This window comes from Ochlerotatus camptorhynchus, unplaced genomic scaffold, assembly GCF_037179485.1.
Source record: "Ochlerotatus camptorhynchus isolate MF236.1 unplaced genomic scaffold, CSIRO-AGI_Acam_v1.1 ptg000512l, whole genome shotgun sequence".
NCBI classification, from domain to species: domain Eukaryota; kingdom Metazoa; phylum Arthropoda; class Insecta; order Diptera; family Culicidae; genus Ochlerotatus; species Ochlerotatus camptorhynchus.
Window position 1 is genome coordinate 79439 of NW_027040996.1, and position 17494 is coordinate 96932.

Below are 17494 nucleotides of genomic sequence, written 5' to 3' on the forward strand. Positions count from 1 at the left end.
TGTAGATTTTCATCCGATCAAACAACAAATCAAAAATGTTAGTTACAGAATATGCACGGATAAAACTGGTTGGAAACATCGCGATCCCATTTTTTCCCGAGTTTATATACCTTTCATATTAACCGTGAAGTAAAGTTTAGGACCTGCAGCTTTCAATAAAAAATATTGCTGATACAGTGTTACAAAAAAAAAACAATTAGTCAAGTACACCAGGAAATCACGTTTGAAATTGTTATTGTAAGTTATTGTTTAAAAAAAACGATTTTGGGTAAGTGATCGCATACTATGGCGAGTAACTCAATCATTTTTCAACTGATTTTTGATTGTTAATACGGTTTTGTATAGCAAAAAGTATGAACTTTTTGAATATATACACATTCATGGTAATTTTAGTGAAATTCTATGAGATTTAATTAAATATGATTTTTATACAAACACAATCGCTATTTTGTTATTTTATACGCCATTAAGGTGACTACAAAATGATCCTCCACCAGCAAAGGTCAATTTTGAGGAAGGCATGAATCTGGTTGATTATCCCCTTTACCAAATTCCCCATTGATGTTGTGTTAGAACTGTTTACGCACATCGAAGGTACATGAGCAAATCGGCGATCATCCCTTTTGCCAGTGTTGGCGTGGTGGGGGGAGGGGAGGGGGGGGGGGTTCTCATCACCCCTCCTCAACAGGGGAGTTTAGTAAAGGGGATGATCAAGCCGGTTCGTACCTTCCTCAAAAATGTCCTTTGCTCGCTTTCTACTTTCTATACACAATTTTCACACTACCGTACTATAACGGAACTATCAACTCTATACTTTCATCTCCTCATCTATCGTATAAAATTTCCACTTTAAGTCTGATATTTGACGTTAAGGATCTTCAGCTATGTCAACCATTAACTTCACGTATGAAGTAATAAAAACATGATTAGTTTAAAAAAACAGTTTTTTCTATATTCAAAGTGTTTTTATGTTACTTCATACGCGAAGTTAACGATTTTCAGAGTTGGTTGGAAATGCTAACATGAAGCTTTAGTGTGATGATTTATTAGCTAGAGAATGATCTTTAGAAGAGGGTAGGTGGATAGTTCCGTTAGAGTACGACAGTATGAAAATTGAATAAAAGTTGAAAATGAGCGAAGGACCATTAATGCGACAGTTTTTCAAGATAGACGCACATTTTTGCCTAACCCGTACGATGTACGCGGGGACTTGAAGTATGTCTCCAAGTCCACAGGCAAAAATGTGCGTCCCTCTTTTTGCTCATAAACTGACTGCGGCTGTGGAATAGTTCTAGCGACGTTTTCATCACTACCTAAAGCCCCACCTACCCTCTTCTAAAGATCATTCTCTAGCTAATAAATCATCACACTAAAGCTTCATGTTAGCATTTCCAACCAACTCTGAAAATCGTTAACTTCGCGTATGAAGTAACATAAAAACACTTTGAATGTAACAACTCAAGGCGGGAGAAGCCGTCAACAATGCTGATGATGGTACAGCACGCAACAACCACCCTACTGCTTTCTCTCTGAGATGATCACGTTGGTCATGACGAGAGGAGCAACACAATAGTTGGGTAAAGAAGAACTCGACAGTGAGCATGCATTAGGGCGAATACGCGATGATCGATTCTCTTCATCGATTTTCTCTTTACATTGCTACAGCTAAGCGAAACAATTTTCTAGAATTTGTTCAATGCAACAGCAAACGCCCCGATAAACGATCAATCTAACGAGTTATTAACGAAAGAGAAAATCGACGAAGAGAATCGATCATCGCGTATAGGCCCTTATGCATGCTCACTGTCGAACTGTATTATAACACACCATCGACTGGAAATGCTCTCGCAACGTGGGGCTTTAGGTAGTGATGAAAACGTCGCTAGAACTATTCCACAGCCGCAGTCAGTTATGAGCAAAAAGAGGGACGCACATTTTTACCTGTGGACTTGGAGACATACTTCAAGTCCCCGCGTACATCGTACGGGTTAGGCAAAAATGTGCGTCTATCTTGAAAAACTGTCGCATTAATGGCCCTTCGCTCATTTTCAATTTTTATTCAATTTTCATACTGTCGTACTCTAACGGAACTATCCACCTACCCTCTTCTAAAGATCATTCTCTAGCTAATAAATCATCACACTAAAGCTTCATGTTAGCATTTCCAACAAACTCTGATTTTTTTCTATGTTCGGAAAACGATCCCAAAAAGTTATGTAGTCATGTACAAATGTTAATTTTATCTCTGTTTTCATTAAATAAACGATTTTCCCTAACGCAGTCGTCATAAACGAGTACCATTTGATTGTACATCGTTCTGCTTGAACCTGAAAAGATATAAAACAGCGCTGTTGTCATGCCTCTGCTCATTACCGCTTCGGACGGCGTGGCACTTGGTCCTGCACCAAGCAGGAGCAAGTCAGCGGATTAAGGTGGATCATGGCGTGATCACCTATCACAATGAGGAAATAAGGAATTTGGAAAAGTTATACATGCAAAACGATAGGTAGGGTCCAGGTGTGGGAGATGCCTCTCTGGCGTCGGTAGCAATGGTGCTCAGCACGGAAAACAAATCAAGGGAAAAAAAGATCAACTCGGATCATCTTCCGGTCTTTGACAAAGTTGTTAAGCATATAATTTATATTAGGGTATTAGGTTTGGTGATGTTTGGGACGTTTGCAACGCCACCTAGCACCACAACTTTGAAAATGGTGTTTTTTATACATTTAAACTTCAACTCTGAAAAAATAGTTTCAAGTAGTATAACTTTAGAAGGTAGCATGCAACTTATCTTTTCCCTCAGGGGCTGCCTACTCTGCTGATCGAGAGTTCAGCAGTTCCACACAAATTAGCAAATCGTTTCGGATCGATGATTTTACAATTAGGGCTTAGATCTAAATTTCAGGCCTACTCAGAAAAACCCACCCTATTTTTCGAGTGGATTTTTTCACAAAATGGTAAAAACATTGCAGATGACTTCTAAATTTATTAACCTGTCCGTGCGTACCATAAGATTTGATAAAAAGAATCAACTTGTTGAGATATTCCTAAAAATCTAACAATGCTGCTTGACCCCAAACTCAGCCTACGGATTCTAAATTTGGTCTAACGCATTGAACCGCCATTCAAACGCTTTTGAATTCACTTCGGCCTATCGGATGATGATAAAAATTGATTCTGTCCGAGCGCTTCTTTTATTTCTGAGAATAATGGATTTGTTTGAAGTTTTCTGCTCGATAGGCCCAAAATAGGCGATTAGGCAGAATTAGTTCCTACCCTACTTGTTATTTTACACAGTTTTTTGTTATTGTCCACCATGCCATGTTACATTTAGTTTTGTACACGACTAACACTTGAAAAGGGCTTATGCAAAAATGATACGCATCAATAGAAAAACATATATCTCGTGAATAATTTGTTTGATCGAAAAGCCCAATTAATTTTCTCGAACTTTGCAGTTCACAGTTTTTCAATCATTCGTATGAGTTAAGATATATTTAATTGTGAGTAAGAGACCGTATGGGAAAAGTGTATTTCTCTATTTGGCCCCATAAGAAATGTTTGACAGCCTTTTCGGGTCATCGTTTTTTTCCTCTGTTCGGGACCTAACACCAATGCGACCAGTGATTTGGTCTATTGTAGTATATCCCGTGTCCTTAGTTTAGTGCATGTCGTCTTACTTAATCACTATTGAGAAATGATGAAGTATTTTTTTACAGTTGTTATTCTTGCATTTATCGCAAGGATCCGACTCTAATTGGAGGTCCCGCTACTTATAACTTTCGGAGTGTTGAAACACTCTCCAAAGGTGCGCCCCTTTGTCAACCAAAATTGAATTCCTTAGCAACAATATTAAGGAATGACATTGATAATGACCATGTATCAGAACCCTAGTCTTCAAACTAGGGAACAACGAATAGAAGATTAGGAAGCACATGATAAGGACTAACTAACTCATTTTTTCCTTGTTTCAAGATCATCCTCGGTAGACAAAGCCGAGTCTTGTCACTATCATCAAGGCATAAAAAAGTAACAAGGACTAAGATCCCGAGCAAAGTCCAGCATCAAAATGACAGCAAATTGAAATCAAGTTTTGATATCAACATCAAAATGAAATCCTTATTTGATTTCAGTTTATGCAATTGACAAATTTTATTTTCATTTTGCTGTACATTTGCTCTTCAAAAATATATTGCTGCGGGTTTATTTTCATTGCCTTAGCATAACATCAAATTGAATACTTGTTTTGTTATCAACAGGAAAACTGATATCAAATTGAGTTTTCAGTTTGCTCTCACTGATAGCAGAAATAGTTTTAATGTGATGTCACAGGAAGATTTTTTTGCTCTCAATTTTGATATTTTAACCATTAAAACGACCAAACGACAGCAACCTGAGCAATCATTATCAGCGAAATCACAGCATCAAATCTAGATTTCAATTTGATCTTAGACTTTGCTCGGGATGTGTTCCTTTGATTACTGAAAAATCCTGTTCCCCAAGTTTGAAGTAGTCAGGACTAGGAATCGGTGGCAGATCTTACATCCCGTAACGTACCACGAAAAGGGGATCTACCCACGTTAGTTCCGTAGCTACACAATAGGAACGGGCAAAGCGAACAGGCCCCCTCCAGAATTGTCCAGGATCACCCAACAACTATTGTTCAATATGTCGTAACAACCCCAACCGGGTTACTTTTTCAAACAAACTTATCTGCTTTTGTAAACAATGCGTACGATCGTCAATTTGACGTAACTGGAGCTCGTCCACGCATACTAACACCCCTATCAGATAGGGGAAATTCAAATGACAGTTGAAAAATATTTTTTTTTTCTTATAATTGCTGTGACAAAAAATCCACAATTGATGTACAAAATATTGTACTTTTTTAAACTATGTGTTATAAGATAAAAATGTTCATGATTTGTACAATCGCAAGCATTGTGCAATACTGAACTGGTTAAAAGTTTGCAGTATTTAGGACGAAGCTTCGCGAATGAAGAAATCACTAACCTTTTCTGCATTGCTTTCCGTTTTCCATCGTTTTTCACTGGCACGTAGTCTCTCTAAGCCGTGACCCGATCTTCTGTGAACTGCTGAATGTGCTGCATCAGTTTCAAATAATTCTTTAGCTGCTGATGTGAGGTACCTTGTGGTGTTAAATTCATCCATTATTTTTTGTATTGTCAATGACTTGGGCAACATAGTTTAAATCTGTAGTTTTTCACTCCTTGTGGTATCTTGTCTGCCAAACTTTTCTTTCAATCGAAGAATTATTTCTTCAAAATACTGCGTTGCACTTGTTTGGTCCTCCTGCGGTCCAAGTTGGAAAAGGAACTTCCTCAGCGTCGTCGCCGGTGTCGGGGCACTAGTGGCAAGGATTCTTATGGGTGAATCCTGACGACACATGATTTGATTTTGTTGGGTTGCGGTGCATTTTTCGGACGTCGGTTTGAAAATTCTTTTTATCCACTCGCGCACTAATGTGGTCCGTTCTAACGGCCGGTTCTCGTTCGGTTTCTTGTACCCACACTAGGTTCTGGTCCGGTTTCTCGGACCCACACTAGGAGAACGAAGGAGGCAATCCTTCACTCCTTCGACTACCACACAACCGACGGACACTCGCGAACCACCAATCCCATGCAGTCGAGAGCGCATGTATGTAACGGCGGGGATTGGGGACCAGCTCAGCGGCAATGAACACGCACTACCGAAACTGGATTTCTTATCTTGTCCCTGGTTAACGGTCCATTTCACTCGCCACACTTAGCGTCACACACGCCTTCCCGTTCTTCTTTTACCATACTCTTCTCTAACACTCGACTTTATCATTCCGCGCGTCCGTACTACTCCAAGGTTTTCCACAAAAGACCCCCACCAAGCGGGCGAGAGCCTATTCATCCTCTCTCTCGCTCTCAATAGGAGGACAGCACTTTCTTCCCACACACATTTGCCAACCTTTGAGAAGGGGTGGTAGTTCTCTCCTCGAGCAGTTTTGGTAGCGGACGGCGCTCAAATAGGCGAGTTTATTTTAAATATTTTAACAACTTATAATCCTAGCTTCTATCATACAAAAAATTACAATAATGTGTATATTTTAATTTAATGGGACACGATCTAATGTTACACTAGCTCTTATCCGATTTGCCTCAAATTTTTATCAAAGCCTCAGGATTGCATATAGAACAAGTGGAACTTAAGCGCGAGGGAGGATCATGTTTTGGTCAAACCAATGGCGTCTAATGTTTAAAATTTGCTATTTGTTTGAATAAAAATCATTTTTAATTAGATAAACCTCAATGAATTTCAGTATAATAATCACCATAAATGACGGTTTGCTTTCTGAAACTGTATAAACATAAAAATGCGGTTGAAAAATTATTGAGTTACTCATACTAGTATGCGGTAACCTACCCAAAATCGTTTTTTTAACAATAACTTTTTAGAGTGTTAGAACACTGTCAAATGTGGTTTCATGGAGTACACGACTAGCTAACAACCTACAATAGGTGACTTGAAAACATTTTTTGACGTGTAACACTGCCGATTATGAACTGCGAGATGTACGAAATTACGCTGTCAATCACTCTCTCAGGTGTGTAAAAGAAGAGCGGCCGAAGTAATTTAGTGGAATAAATCTCCATGGTAATGATATTAGCAGCCAACACAGCTTGCGTATTGCATCTTTTTCATTCCAAGGTGTAAATTCCAAGCAGGCGACAACGATCCATGTAAGATGGCAAGTTAGCCGTATCACGCAAGGGCAGATCATGGAGCGCGTAGCAAACAAACTTCATCTCAACACTCTCAATTCAGACAATCCCGGTACGGACACCAGACGATATCACTATATTGCCCATAAAAGCATAACAGTTCCGTTCAGTTCAGACACATCGGATCGCGAAAGTCTTCAGAGATTTTGAATATACAGCCAAGCTGCCTGTTAGGTTTAGCCAGGATTTCATTGTAGTGCGTTGACGTAAATTTGACAGTAAGACAATAGATTTAGCTTTGCCGCAACGAGCCAGATCTGGAACTAATGTGGGTGGCCCTTAACGTTTGCCCAAAAATAGAATAATATTATCATTAACGTGCCAACGAATTATATTATCATTACTATGCCAACCAATAGAATGGCCATTAAAGATCAATCCTGATGAATGTGGGCGTCTTAGTGGAATACCTGTATAATGAGAGAGAGAAGGATTAGTATTTTCCATTTAATTCCACTACTTTATTTGCTTATCCTTGACAGATACGCGTATTTCGTCTACAATGTGCAGACTTCTTCAGTGTCTTGTACTAATACTCGACTAGTCGAGTATTAGTACAAGACACTGAAGAAGTCTGCACATTATAGACGAAATACGCGTATCTGTCAAGGATAAGCAAATAAAGTAGTGGAATTAAATGGAAAATACTAATCCTTCTCTCTCTCATTATACATTAAAGATCAGTTAGCCAGTTTTGATCTGTATAAGTTCCTTTCTACCTCGTTTTCAACCATGAAATTGTCGAATTTATTTATTTATTTATTTATTTGTCGTCAATCAGATCAAAGAATGATATGCTGGATAAAAGGCTGTAATTTTCAAGAAATTTAAATTCATATTTTGGACATATCTTTTATATAACAAAAAAGGTTTTTTTTTACTGAGAGAAACAAAAAGATTGCTTAGTTGAATATGAAGCCTATAAACAGTAATTTCGAAGCTGGCTATATTGTTCCAACATGATATAAAAAAATGGAACCAAAATCTAAAATTTCATCATTTTTGGTGCATTGGAACTATTTTAAATAATCACCATCTTAGCGCCCTTCAGAGGAACTTTGTATGGGAGCGAGCTGTCAACTAATAGATCTAGTGTCAAAAAAAACCATGATTAAAAAATCGAAATGAATGTCTATGGATTTGAAAAAAAGTATCATTATGCTCAGAAAACGAAGCTTTTTCAGATGATATATAAATGGTATGAGTTTCGAAATTAAACAACACTATTATTAGTGTGTACTTCAAAAGTTAAAATTTCCTCGAGTTTTTATTAGAGTTTTTTTACGTTTAATTAGCGCGCACTACTATCACTATCCATGGAAAACACTACTAGATAGTTCCACTTAGTTTTACATGAATATCGATCTATCAAAGTGTTTATAACAGTTTTAAAACAACTCATAGAACCGTTTTGGTTTTCATGTACAGTAATCTCCACAACTTGATGTCCAACAACTCGATATCGAGTTACAAAACCATAGTAAAAATTAATTTCATGGCTACTATGATGGTGATTTCCTACATGGGGTCGTTGTTCCATAGCTCGATAATACTATAACTCGATGGTCCCTTCAATATCGATTTATAAAGAGTTCACTGTACCTCAAAACTGAATCCTGGTTAATGTGGGCGTCTGTGGAATACCTGTATAAATAAAGAGAGAAGGATTAGTAATTTGCATATAATCCACTACTTTAATTGCTTATCATTGAAAGATACGCGTTTTTAATGTCTGCACATTGTAGACGGAATACGTGTATCTGTCAAGGATAAGCAAGTAAGGTAGTGGAATAAATGGAAATTACTAGTCCTTCTCTCTTTCTTTATATCTCAATACTACTATTATATCATGAGCGTGATTGCCTCTCTCTCTGAGGCATAAAATCTCTGGTTGGTGCTCGGTCAATGATTTAATGGGTCGGTTAGCTGAGTTCAGGGTGGGGGCTGCCTCCCTGACGTCGGTAGCATTGGTACGCAGTATGGAAAACAAGATCGACCAAAAAACACATGGAGAGATACTATTATATCATTCTAAACCATCACTTGCATTTGGTACGTGATACTTCACCAGGGTAATCACTTATTCTTCATAAGGGTGGTCTTATCTGAATTAAAAAAATCAATATACCAGCTAAAATCTTAACTGTTATGCATCTAAAAATACCCGCGTAACGTTTAAAAAGTGACTATCAGCTTTTGTAAACAAAACTTGTAAGGCCCTTTTCACGTGAATCAAAATAGTCACATGCAAGCCAAGACCAATATCGGGGAAGATTTTCCCCTACCCGATGGTGTTGTTTGTGTGCGTTGGCGTACTTGGGTTGGTGAGAAAAGAACTTTAACAGTTTTGTTTGCAAAAACTGATAGGCTCTTTTCTCAGGCGTTACGCGTGAATAATTCATATAACGAAATATATACACAATGGGTAATTTTATAGCACAGACATAACGCATGTAATATTTTTCACTGTAAAACATCGACACAAAAACACTACCGTCATCTGTTGAATGCATTATCATGCCAGACACTCAACTCAAGCTCAAGAGATGGCGGTAGTGGGGAAATTACTCTGAGCGCCACATACGGCAGTACAACCGACTAAGAAAAATTTAAATTGACCGTTGAATGCGTTTTCGTTGAAAGATATTCTAGTGTTATGTCTGTTTGTCTCTGTATTTCATTTCCACCCATCATCCAAGTTTAGACCAAAACTTTGCTTATATGGGAAAATTCATACAAATGTAAAATTATATGGAAACAAACGTTTATTTTATATGTATATTCGGTGGCGACTATATGAGAGACTGTATGTAAAACTTAGTGATTATTGAATAGTAATACACTGGACATTCGCTAACTGAAAGAATTTCAACTAAAACGTCTTTAAACTGAAAGGAGTTTCAATTAAAGAACAAATACAGTAATGCACAGAAATCCGGATATTTTTATTAGTTGATTACCAAGGCCAAATATGGTTTAAATGCCACGTAAACTGTATAATAATCCTACACACATAGATTTTTTTGCCGAGATGGGCACCACCGAGCAGCTCGGCAAGTTTTTTTTTACTGAGATCCAGTAAAATAAAACGTCGAGCTGCTCGGTGGTGACCATCTCGGCAAAAAATCTAATTGACTAAGGTAACCGGAAGAAATCTGTTAGAGTTACCATGCAGGCACCACGTGTTCGATCTGCTGCTTATGGCAGCACACAGAACGTCGTTTCAAGCCAGAACATCGTCTCCCGATGATATACTTGTCAAGATATTCTGAGAAAAGTGGGATACATTGGATCACGGCAGCTTTGACCACCTAAAAGATGACAATTTGGAAGTTATCAAAAGGACTTGTTTGATTGAATTGCTTAAAGATTTGCTGAAAAAACCGTACCATCTTGAGGATTTTGACGAGTTTCTTCAGCTGGGGTTGATGTGCTTATCATCGTCAGTAAAAATTCAAATTGCGCCCACCAGGGGCAATGCATCACGTACGCTCGGAAGCAGTTTGAAGGTGAAGTTGAATCCCAGTTCCGACTGAAGAAGTTTGTCCTGTTTGTTTTGTGCATATCCATGCAAAGCTCCTTTCACTACTTCTGCTCCGAGGAATGATTTACATTTCTTGGAGATAGTAAGTAAATTAAGTTAAGTTTTCTTTATTAAGGAGGTTTTCAGTCTGGCGCTGGTTCGCCTCCGGAATAGGTAGTAAGTAACTACGAAAACTTGGAAGTTGGGAAAGCTGTTACTGATAAATTTAAAAACCACCTCTGGTACTTATAAAAACTTAACATTACTTTGGCATTCTTTTCATGAAACCATATATGGTGGAGAAACTGATTTGAATAAAGGATGAAGAGGTTAATTTAATTAATGTTTCATTAACTGATATGTTTATTCATACTAAACATTATTCTATTCAGAAGAATCTCATCTCATCAAATTTAAATCTTTCTACAATTTACCTACATATGTTTCGCACAATTTAGTATCATGAAGATACCAACAAGTGTCTTGTTTCTGGAGCGATCTAAGTGTAATAAAAATGAGGATTATAAGGTAGTTAAGAAGCTTTGATCCAGTGTAACAAACGCCTGTGCCGAACGAGCTATAATTTTGTGGTCATATTATAACAACATTGGGTCCAAGAAGAAGGATGAATTAATCTTAGGAACAAGCGCAATTCAAACAAATACAGCGTTAAAACCTATTTAAGACAAAATAAAAACACCACAAAATGAAAACATATAATCCATTACTAAACACAACCAATCTGCAAGAAAGTCCCTTAATTGAATTTTGTGAATGGTATAACAAATCGTATAAAGCGGCGCCAATGATGTAGTGATTGCCTCTCATCCCAAAAGGCCTGGGTTCAATCCCTATCGGCGCCGCCGGGGTTTTCTGAGGCATAAAATCTCTGATCATGCCTTCCTTCAGAAGGAAAGTAAAGTCGTTGGTTCCCGGTCTATGAGTTGATGTCGGTAGGCATGGTCCAGGTGTGAGAGCTACCTCTCTGACGTCGGTAGTATTGGTACTCAGTAGGGAAAACAAATCAAGGAAAAAAAAAACAAATCATATAAAGAACATAGTTTCACGGACGGTAGAGCCACGCTGAGGACTGATATTAAATGGCATGCACAAGTTAGATAAAAACAACACAACATTTTTTTTAATCCTCGAAATTCTATTTTTACTATAATGAAAACATATCAGCCCAGCGAGCAGTCACCACATTTTTTCTTCAGCAAAACTAAATTACCAGAAATTTTCATCAAAAATAGATACGGTAACGTAACGGTAATTGAAATGTGTAGTTTGATTCAAATTGAGCATTTTTAACTTTTGAAAAGCAACAGAATAGTTTTGCTGCATTTGTTCAAATAAAATATATTGCTTGATTCAAATCCAAGTATCTCAAATATAGGAGAAATGGCTCTAGTGTTAACCTATGGACCTAAGATTGGGCCCATCGCTAAAAATCAGCAATTTTTCAATTTTATCTAGATGAACGCGTCATTGGGACGGTACTAATGGATATTTTTGGTCGCTATTAAAAATTTAGTCGATTGCTAAATTTATGTATGGGCCCAAATTAGGGACACTTAAGCCGACATTACATACATTTCTCCTATCTCAATACATCTCTCTTAGATATTTTGAACAATTAAAGTGTACTTGATGTACATTTTGAATAATTGACGACATTTTGCGTTAACTTGTGCATTTTTTTTTACAAAATTCATCCAGAAAATCATGATTTTTTTAAAATTTCATTCCAGCACTCTTAAAATAATAGCATTGATCTGGAAAAGATAAGATTGTTCATAATTAATCGAGGAAAAATGATAAAAGTATTCTTTGGAAGATTGTTCAACATATAATACTAAAAACGGGAATGAAAGACAATTTTTATAAACTTCGTATATCTCAGTTATTTGAAGATGTACACACCAAATTTTAGGTTCCTTATCAGTAAAACGGTTTGCTGGATCATGATCAGCAACATAAAAGCTTTACTGAAAAACAGAAAACGATATTTTTACCGAAAAATTCAGCTAACATAAACGGTTTACTGGACACCCAGTGAAGTGCTGTCGATCTGTAAGCGTCACAGTCGCAAACATTTGCATTCGTACGATTCGTGGGTTGGTAGTTGGTAAGAGCACTGGTTATATTAAATTTAAATAAATTATGGATGGAAACGACCCTGGCGATTTTGCCTTTATTATTTGTGTATTTGTATCAAACATCTTTAACAGAAGCTGACATCCCCAAGTGAAAATAAATTGGACTTATTGAGTTTATTCAGAAAAATTCTGTGTGCTGTCAGAATTTTGTATTGCTGAAAAATCAGTGAAGAAATATTGCTGAAATTTTTGCTGATTATCAGTTAAATGTTGTCATTTTGACAGAAGTTGGAATATTTCAGCAGCCTTATTTTGCTGGAAAGTTTGCTGATCTTTCATCAAGTCTAAAATCAGCTAAATTCTTCTGCTTCTCAGCGATTTAAATTTGGTGTGTACAGCTTTTATGTGTTCAGCAACTTTTAATAAAATTTCAAATTTAACGTTCTAAAACTTTGCCAAAGCTCACCAAATTGTAGTCGTAATGAATCAAAGAAACTTCACTCAAGACGTCAACTCAAGTGGATGCAATTCCAGAGCGTTAATAATTGTTTTCTGCCAGATTTATAATATTATATTTTTTATAATACGTTACATTGTGTTCTGGTAGGCAAGTTGAATGCAATGACCACATGTTCATGAACGTAAGTTGATTGATTTATCTGAGGCCTGAGGCTGGTTCGCCTCCACGATGAACGTAAGTTTGGTTTTAAACAAAAAGACTGCTTTTAATTTTTTGAAAAATAATAACGTCCCTTTTCACCTTAAATGCATTTGACAACTGGGTTGACGCATGAAACGCATTAAGTCAGCGAATGCCGTTCTGTAAGTGAAAAGTAAACATGTTTCAGTTAACGAACGTCTAGTGTATTTAATGGATTGAAAAGAATGCCTAAAGAATGCTAGTGATGGTCAAAAATTATATTTTAACAGTTTTAGAAACAGATTATCAATATTACATTTATTTTATGAATGTGATGTTTAAGAACTATTGGAGATTTATAACTATTTCTTATGTAATTTAATGCTGATCATAAGTGATTATTCAATAAATAAAACAAGAAATATGACTTTCAATAAAAAGTGTTAATTACAAGGAATACCACAATAAAAAAGCACATCCTACTGATGGATGGAAATGAAACAGTAGTGTTACGCTTATGGTGTGTAGATAATCTATTTTCTGAATTATGTTTAGATGCACCTGATTATGTTGTTGTTGTATGGTCACTTTAGCAGCATTCGTGACTTATCCGGGAAGAGATTTAAACTAGTGACATTGGTCACTGTAGCGTGAAAGCATGGATAACACACCAGGCTCGTGTTATAATTTTAATTTTGATTTTTTATTATTATATGTAGTACCAGGTACCAATTCTAGCGATGGTGTACTAGTAGTTTAGAGATGATGTGAATAATTGTATAAACCAATTCATAATGTTACGTCACGTCCATACATTTCGAGTACACTACAAGGATGTTTTTTTTATACATTTCATGTATGGATAAGGGCTCAATACTACAGCTATGTAATCTCTAAAGCTAATAGACAGCTTTGATACTACTTTAAAATTACTTCAGAAATTTCAGGATCCACACTATCTACGATACCTGCTCGCTGGTACGATTCATTTGGGAGCCAAGTGTGGTTGCCTGGTGTCCGTATCACGCCAATTGGACTGCTAGGATTGAAACAATGTAGAAAACAATCATTCAATACGCTCTTCGCACTCCCGCATCTCCCGTGCAATTATCCTTCAAACTTGCCACCTTATGAACAACGTTTCTAATTACTCGCGCTAGATTTTCGGCGATTCATCGATTCAGTTTTTGAGGCGAAATTGCGGAAAGGAGAAATTGATGCCTCGGCTATGCGTCCAGAAATTAATTTATATATACCAGAAAAAAAAGTACATGACATTAGATTTATGTGTAGTACTTTTAACAATTTTTTTTTTAGTATTGGACTTAAGCATGACTGCGAGGATCTTCCCACAACGGCTCTCTTTAATGGGAAACTTTCCGCAAAAAAAAATTCTGGCTCGTTTTTATTTTTCTACAAATATTGGAAATGACATGAAAATCACTATGAAAAAACTAAAAAAAAAAATAATCAGAATGGTCGAATTTTGTGGTTTTTTGTAAATTTACCTTTTTGAAATGATGCCGTAGAAAATAATGCTTTTACACGTAATTTTTATTTAAGTTGGAGAAAAAATCTGCTTCTTTTTATTTTCGCTATCTTTGTCCAATATTTATAGAAAAATTATAACGATTTTTTTAGGAGTGGTATGCTTGCTTTTAATGCGATAACTGTTTGTAATGTTCTATGTTTTAAAAGTATTTTTTGGATGTTTCTATTTCAGTGTATACATTTAAATGTTCATAAAGACCACAAAAGAGTCTGATGAATAACAATAAATAAACAATAAACAATGTTTCATATCCCGGATCACACGCACAAAAACATGTAGACATTTTGCATACAAGAGTAAAGTTTAAATAAAAATCGCGGACATTATGGGTTTATACACCATTTGCTCTAATTTCTTCATAACACGCATTTCGCAACTCCAATACACTATTTTTTCCTTGCACTTATAAATAGGTTTTCTAGCCACTCATTTCCAACCTGAACTGAAGAGCTTATCATAAAATAAAATAAATATATTTAATGAATAATGCTACTTATGTTGATAATGGCATCCATTAATTAATAGCACCTGTGGAACCCATTAATAGGTAATTTAAAATTAGCGTATTCTATGTATTTTATTTTACCTTCTGATTTCCTGAATCATGTCGAAAAACTGTGCCTTGCTTTTCCGCCTGCGTCTCTGCTCGTCCTCCTTCTAGGTCAAATTGTATTCATTTTGCATTGAAAAATACAAAGGATTGACGTTAGTGGCTGATCACTAATTGAGCAACGCAAGAAAGGAGGGGTTGGGATAGAAGTACGGATGTTCGAAATATGGTACGTATAGCAATGTTTTTCAAAAAAAAATGAGTTTTCGAATTCAATGTTGGGGGAAATTTTTTATTGCAATAGACTGATAGACCTTTAAAATTATTAAAAATGAGAACAAATATGAATCAGCAAGTACCTACAGTGAACGCTGGCGTTTATACTGAAAGCTTTGTGTTTATCTTGTGAAGAAGATAGAGATCTCTGAATGTTTAAGAGTAAGTAGGGTGTACTGGGTCATTAGACCGAAGTACGTTAGGCCGAATGGGTAATTAATATGGTCAGACGCTACTCTCGCCCCATTGTTGCTGCGGCTGAATGTCGCTTCCACCACACGGACGCTGCCGCCCAACAGGCGCATCTGTTCCATCTGCTCCACCGTGCCACCAATGCCCGTGTCCTACCAGCGTTACCGCCCTCGAAATAACTGCTAATGTTTAGAAGGAGCAAAAAAAAAAAACGATGAAGAACTCCTAGGTTAAATTTATGACAAAATTACAAAGGTCCAAAAATTATAAGAACAATATCATTTCAATCAACTGACAAACAAACAAACAAACAACTTACAATTTTTGTTGTATCTTTGAACGTTAGGATCGTATCACGAATCAATGGGCGATTTATGTGAAAATCACTGTAGCAAATTTATAATTTACCGTATACTAATATGTTTAACCCTTCGTCTGTACCATGGGGTCAATTTGACCCCAAATTCAAATGGTCATATCTCAGGGAAGGTTCAACGGATTTCTGAATGTTAAAATGTTTTGTAAAGTTAATTTAATTTGCTGCCGTAAGGTAAGTTTAAATAATCAAAGTTTATTTTAGGAGGTGGATCTCTCATAGGGAGGGTTTTACTGTAAAAATATACCCAGAAAAGGCATATTTTGATGATAGAGATGTTTATATCACGAGATCCCATCCATACAGGATTGTGCTTCCTTCCGCAAAGATATTCAGGAATACAAGGTTTTCCAAACTATGTATAGTGTATGACAAAATTGACTCACTAGATGACGCTAAAACGAGAATAATCATTATCATTTCAGCAAAGTTGTTCAGATAGAAAAGAGCTATTCTAAGGTGCCCCCCCACCTGATAAAACCGATTTGTACCTTCCTTAAAAGTTGTCCTAGCTCGCTGTCTACTCTCTATATACAATTTTCACACTGCCGTACTCTAACGGAACTATCAATTCTATACCATCATCTATCGTATAAAAATTACCACTTTAGTCTGTTATTTGAAATTAGCATCTTCAACTATGTAAATCGTTGACTTCACGCAGAAGTAATACTAAACATATAGTCAAAACAACGTTTCCGTCTTCGGCGAAGTTCTTCAGTTGGAAAATACCTATATTATGGTGAAGAATTCAGCTCAGAATTAACTCACAAGACAGTGCTAGTGTGACATTAATTTCGAATTGTTTGTCCTAGATTCACATATGGACTAGACATGAAGTTTCCGGCTTGATAAAGTTGTTCAGATAAACAATACTTATCCTAAGGTAAACAGTTTAGTTCAGAATTCACTCACAAGGTAGCGTTAGATGGCATTAATTTTGATTTGTTTGTCCCAACTTATCATATGGACTGGTTCCCATCGAGGGGCGATCAACTTCATAAATCAGTTGAATTTTAAGGCCGTTCCCAATGCTGAGTTTCAAAATTGTTTTAAACTACTCGACAATTATAAATTTGAAACTGTCAAAAATAAAACTGCAACACGATCAGCACAACGCATAAGGTGTTTGTAATCATAAAGTTCCATAAAGTTTACTGTTCTCTATGAAGTTCTCCGTTTTTTTTGTGAAGCTCTTCCTAACGTCTATGAATACATCCAAAGAAATTTGAAACAAATTTCCATTCGTGTTTCAAACTCACTCAGAAATAAAATAGAATAACCGAGCAGTTGCAAATCTGGTGCAAAATAGTGCTCGAATAATGAAACTGCAACTCAGCATTGCAAGAGGTGCGTTTTTGTTCTAGTTTCAAATTGAAACAGTCGTTATAAAACACAACAGCATTGCGAACGGCCTAAATACACACAAAAATACGTAAATGTGTACACGCTGAAACTAAAATACCCAATACACCTTTTCAAGTCGCGTAGATGAATCGAAAACACTCAAGTT

General features: G+C 36.5%; 1 protein-coding gene across 6 annotated transcripts in view; it reads right to left on the reverse strand.

Moving 5' to 3' along the window:
• The window catches only part of LOC135712892 (glutamate receptor ionotropic, NMDA 3A-like), a 91577-nt gene that overhangs the window by 3494 nt on the left and 70589 nt on the right, over window positions 1-17494 (reverse strand). For 3 of the 6 annotated variants that reach the window (XM_065235984.1, XM_065235982.1, XM_065235988.1), the window contains one exon: window positions 15174-15244. The exons of 1 other annotated variant lie outside the window; for it this stretch is intronic. In XM_065235984.1, coding sequence (XP_065092056.1) covers window positions 15174-15244 — 71 coding nt within the window. The remainder of the gene's footprint in view (window positions 1-15173; window positions 15245-17494) is intronic. 2 more of the 6 variants (XM_065235986.1, XM_065235983.1) reach the window with 1 other exon arrangement.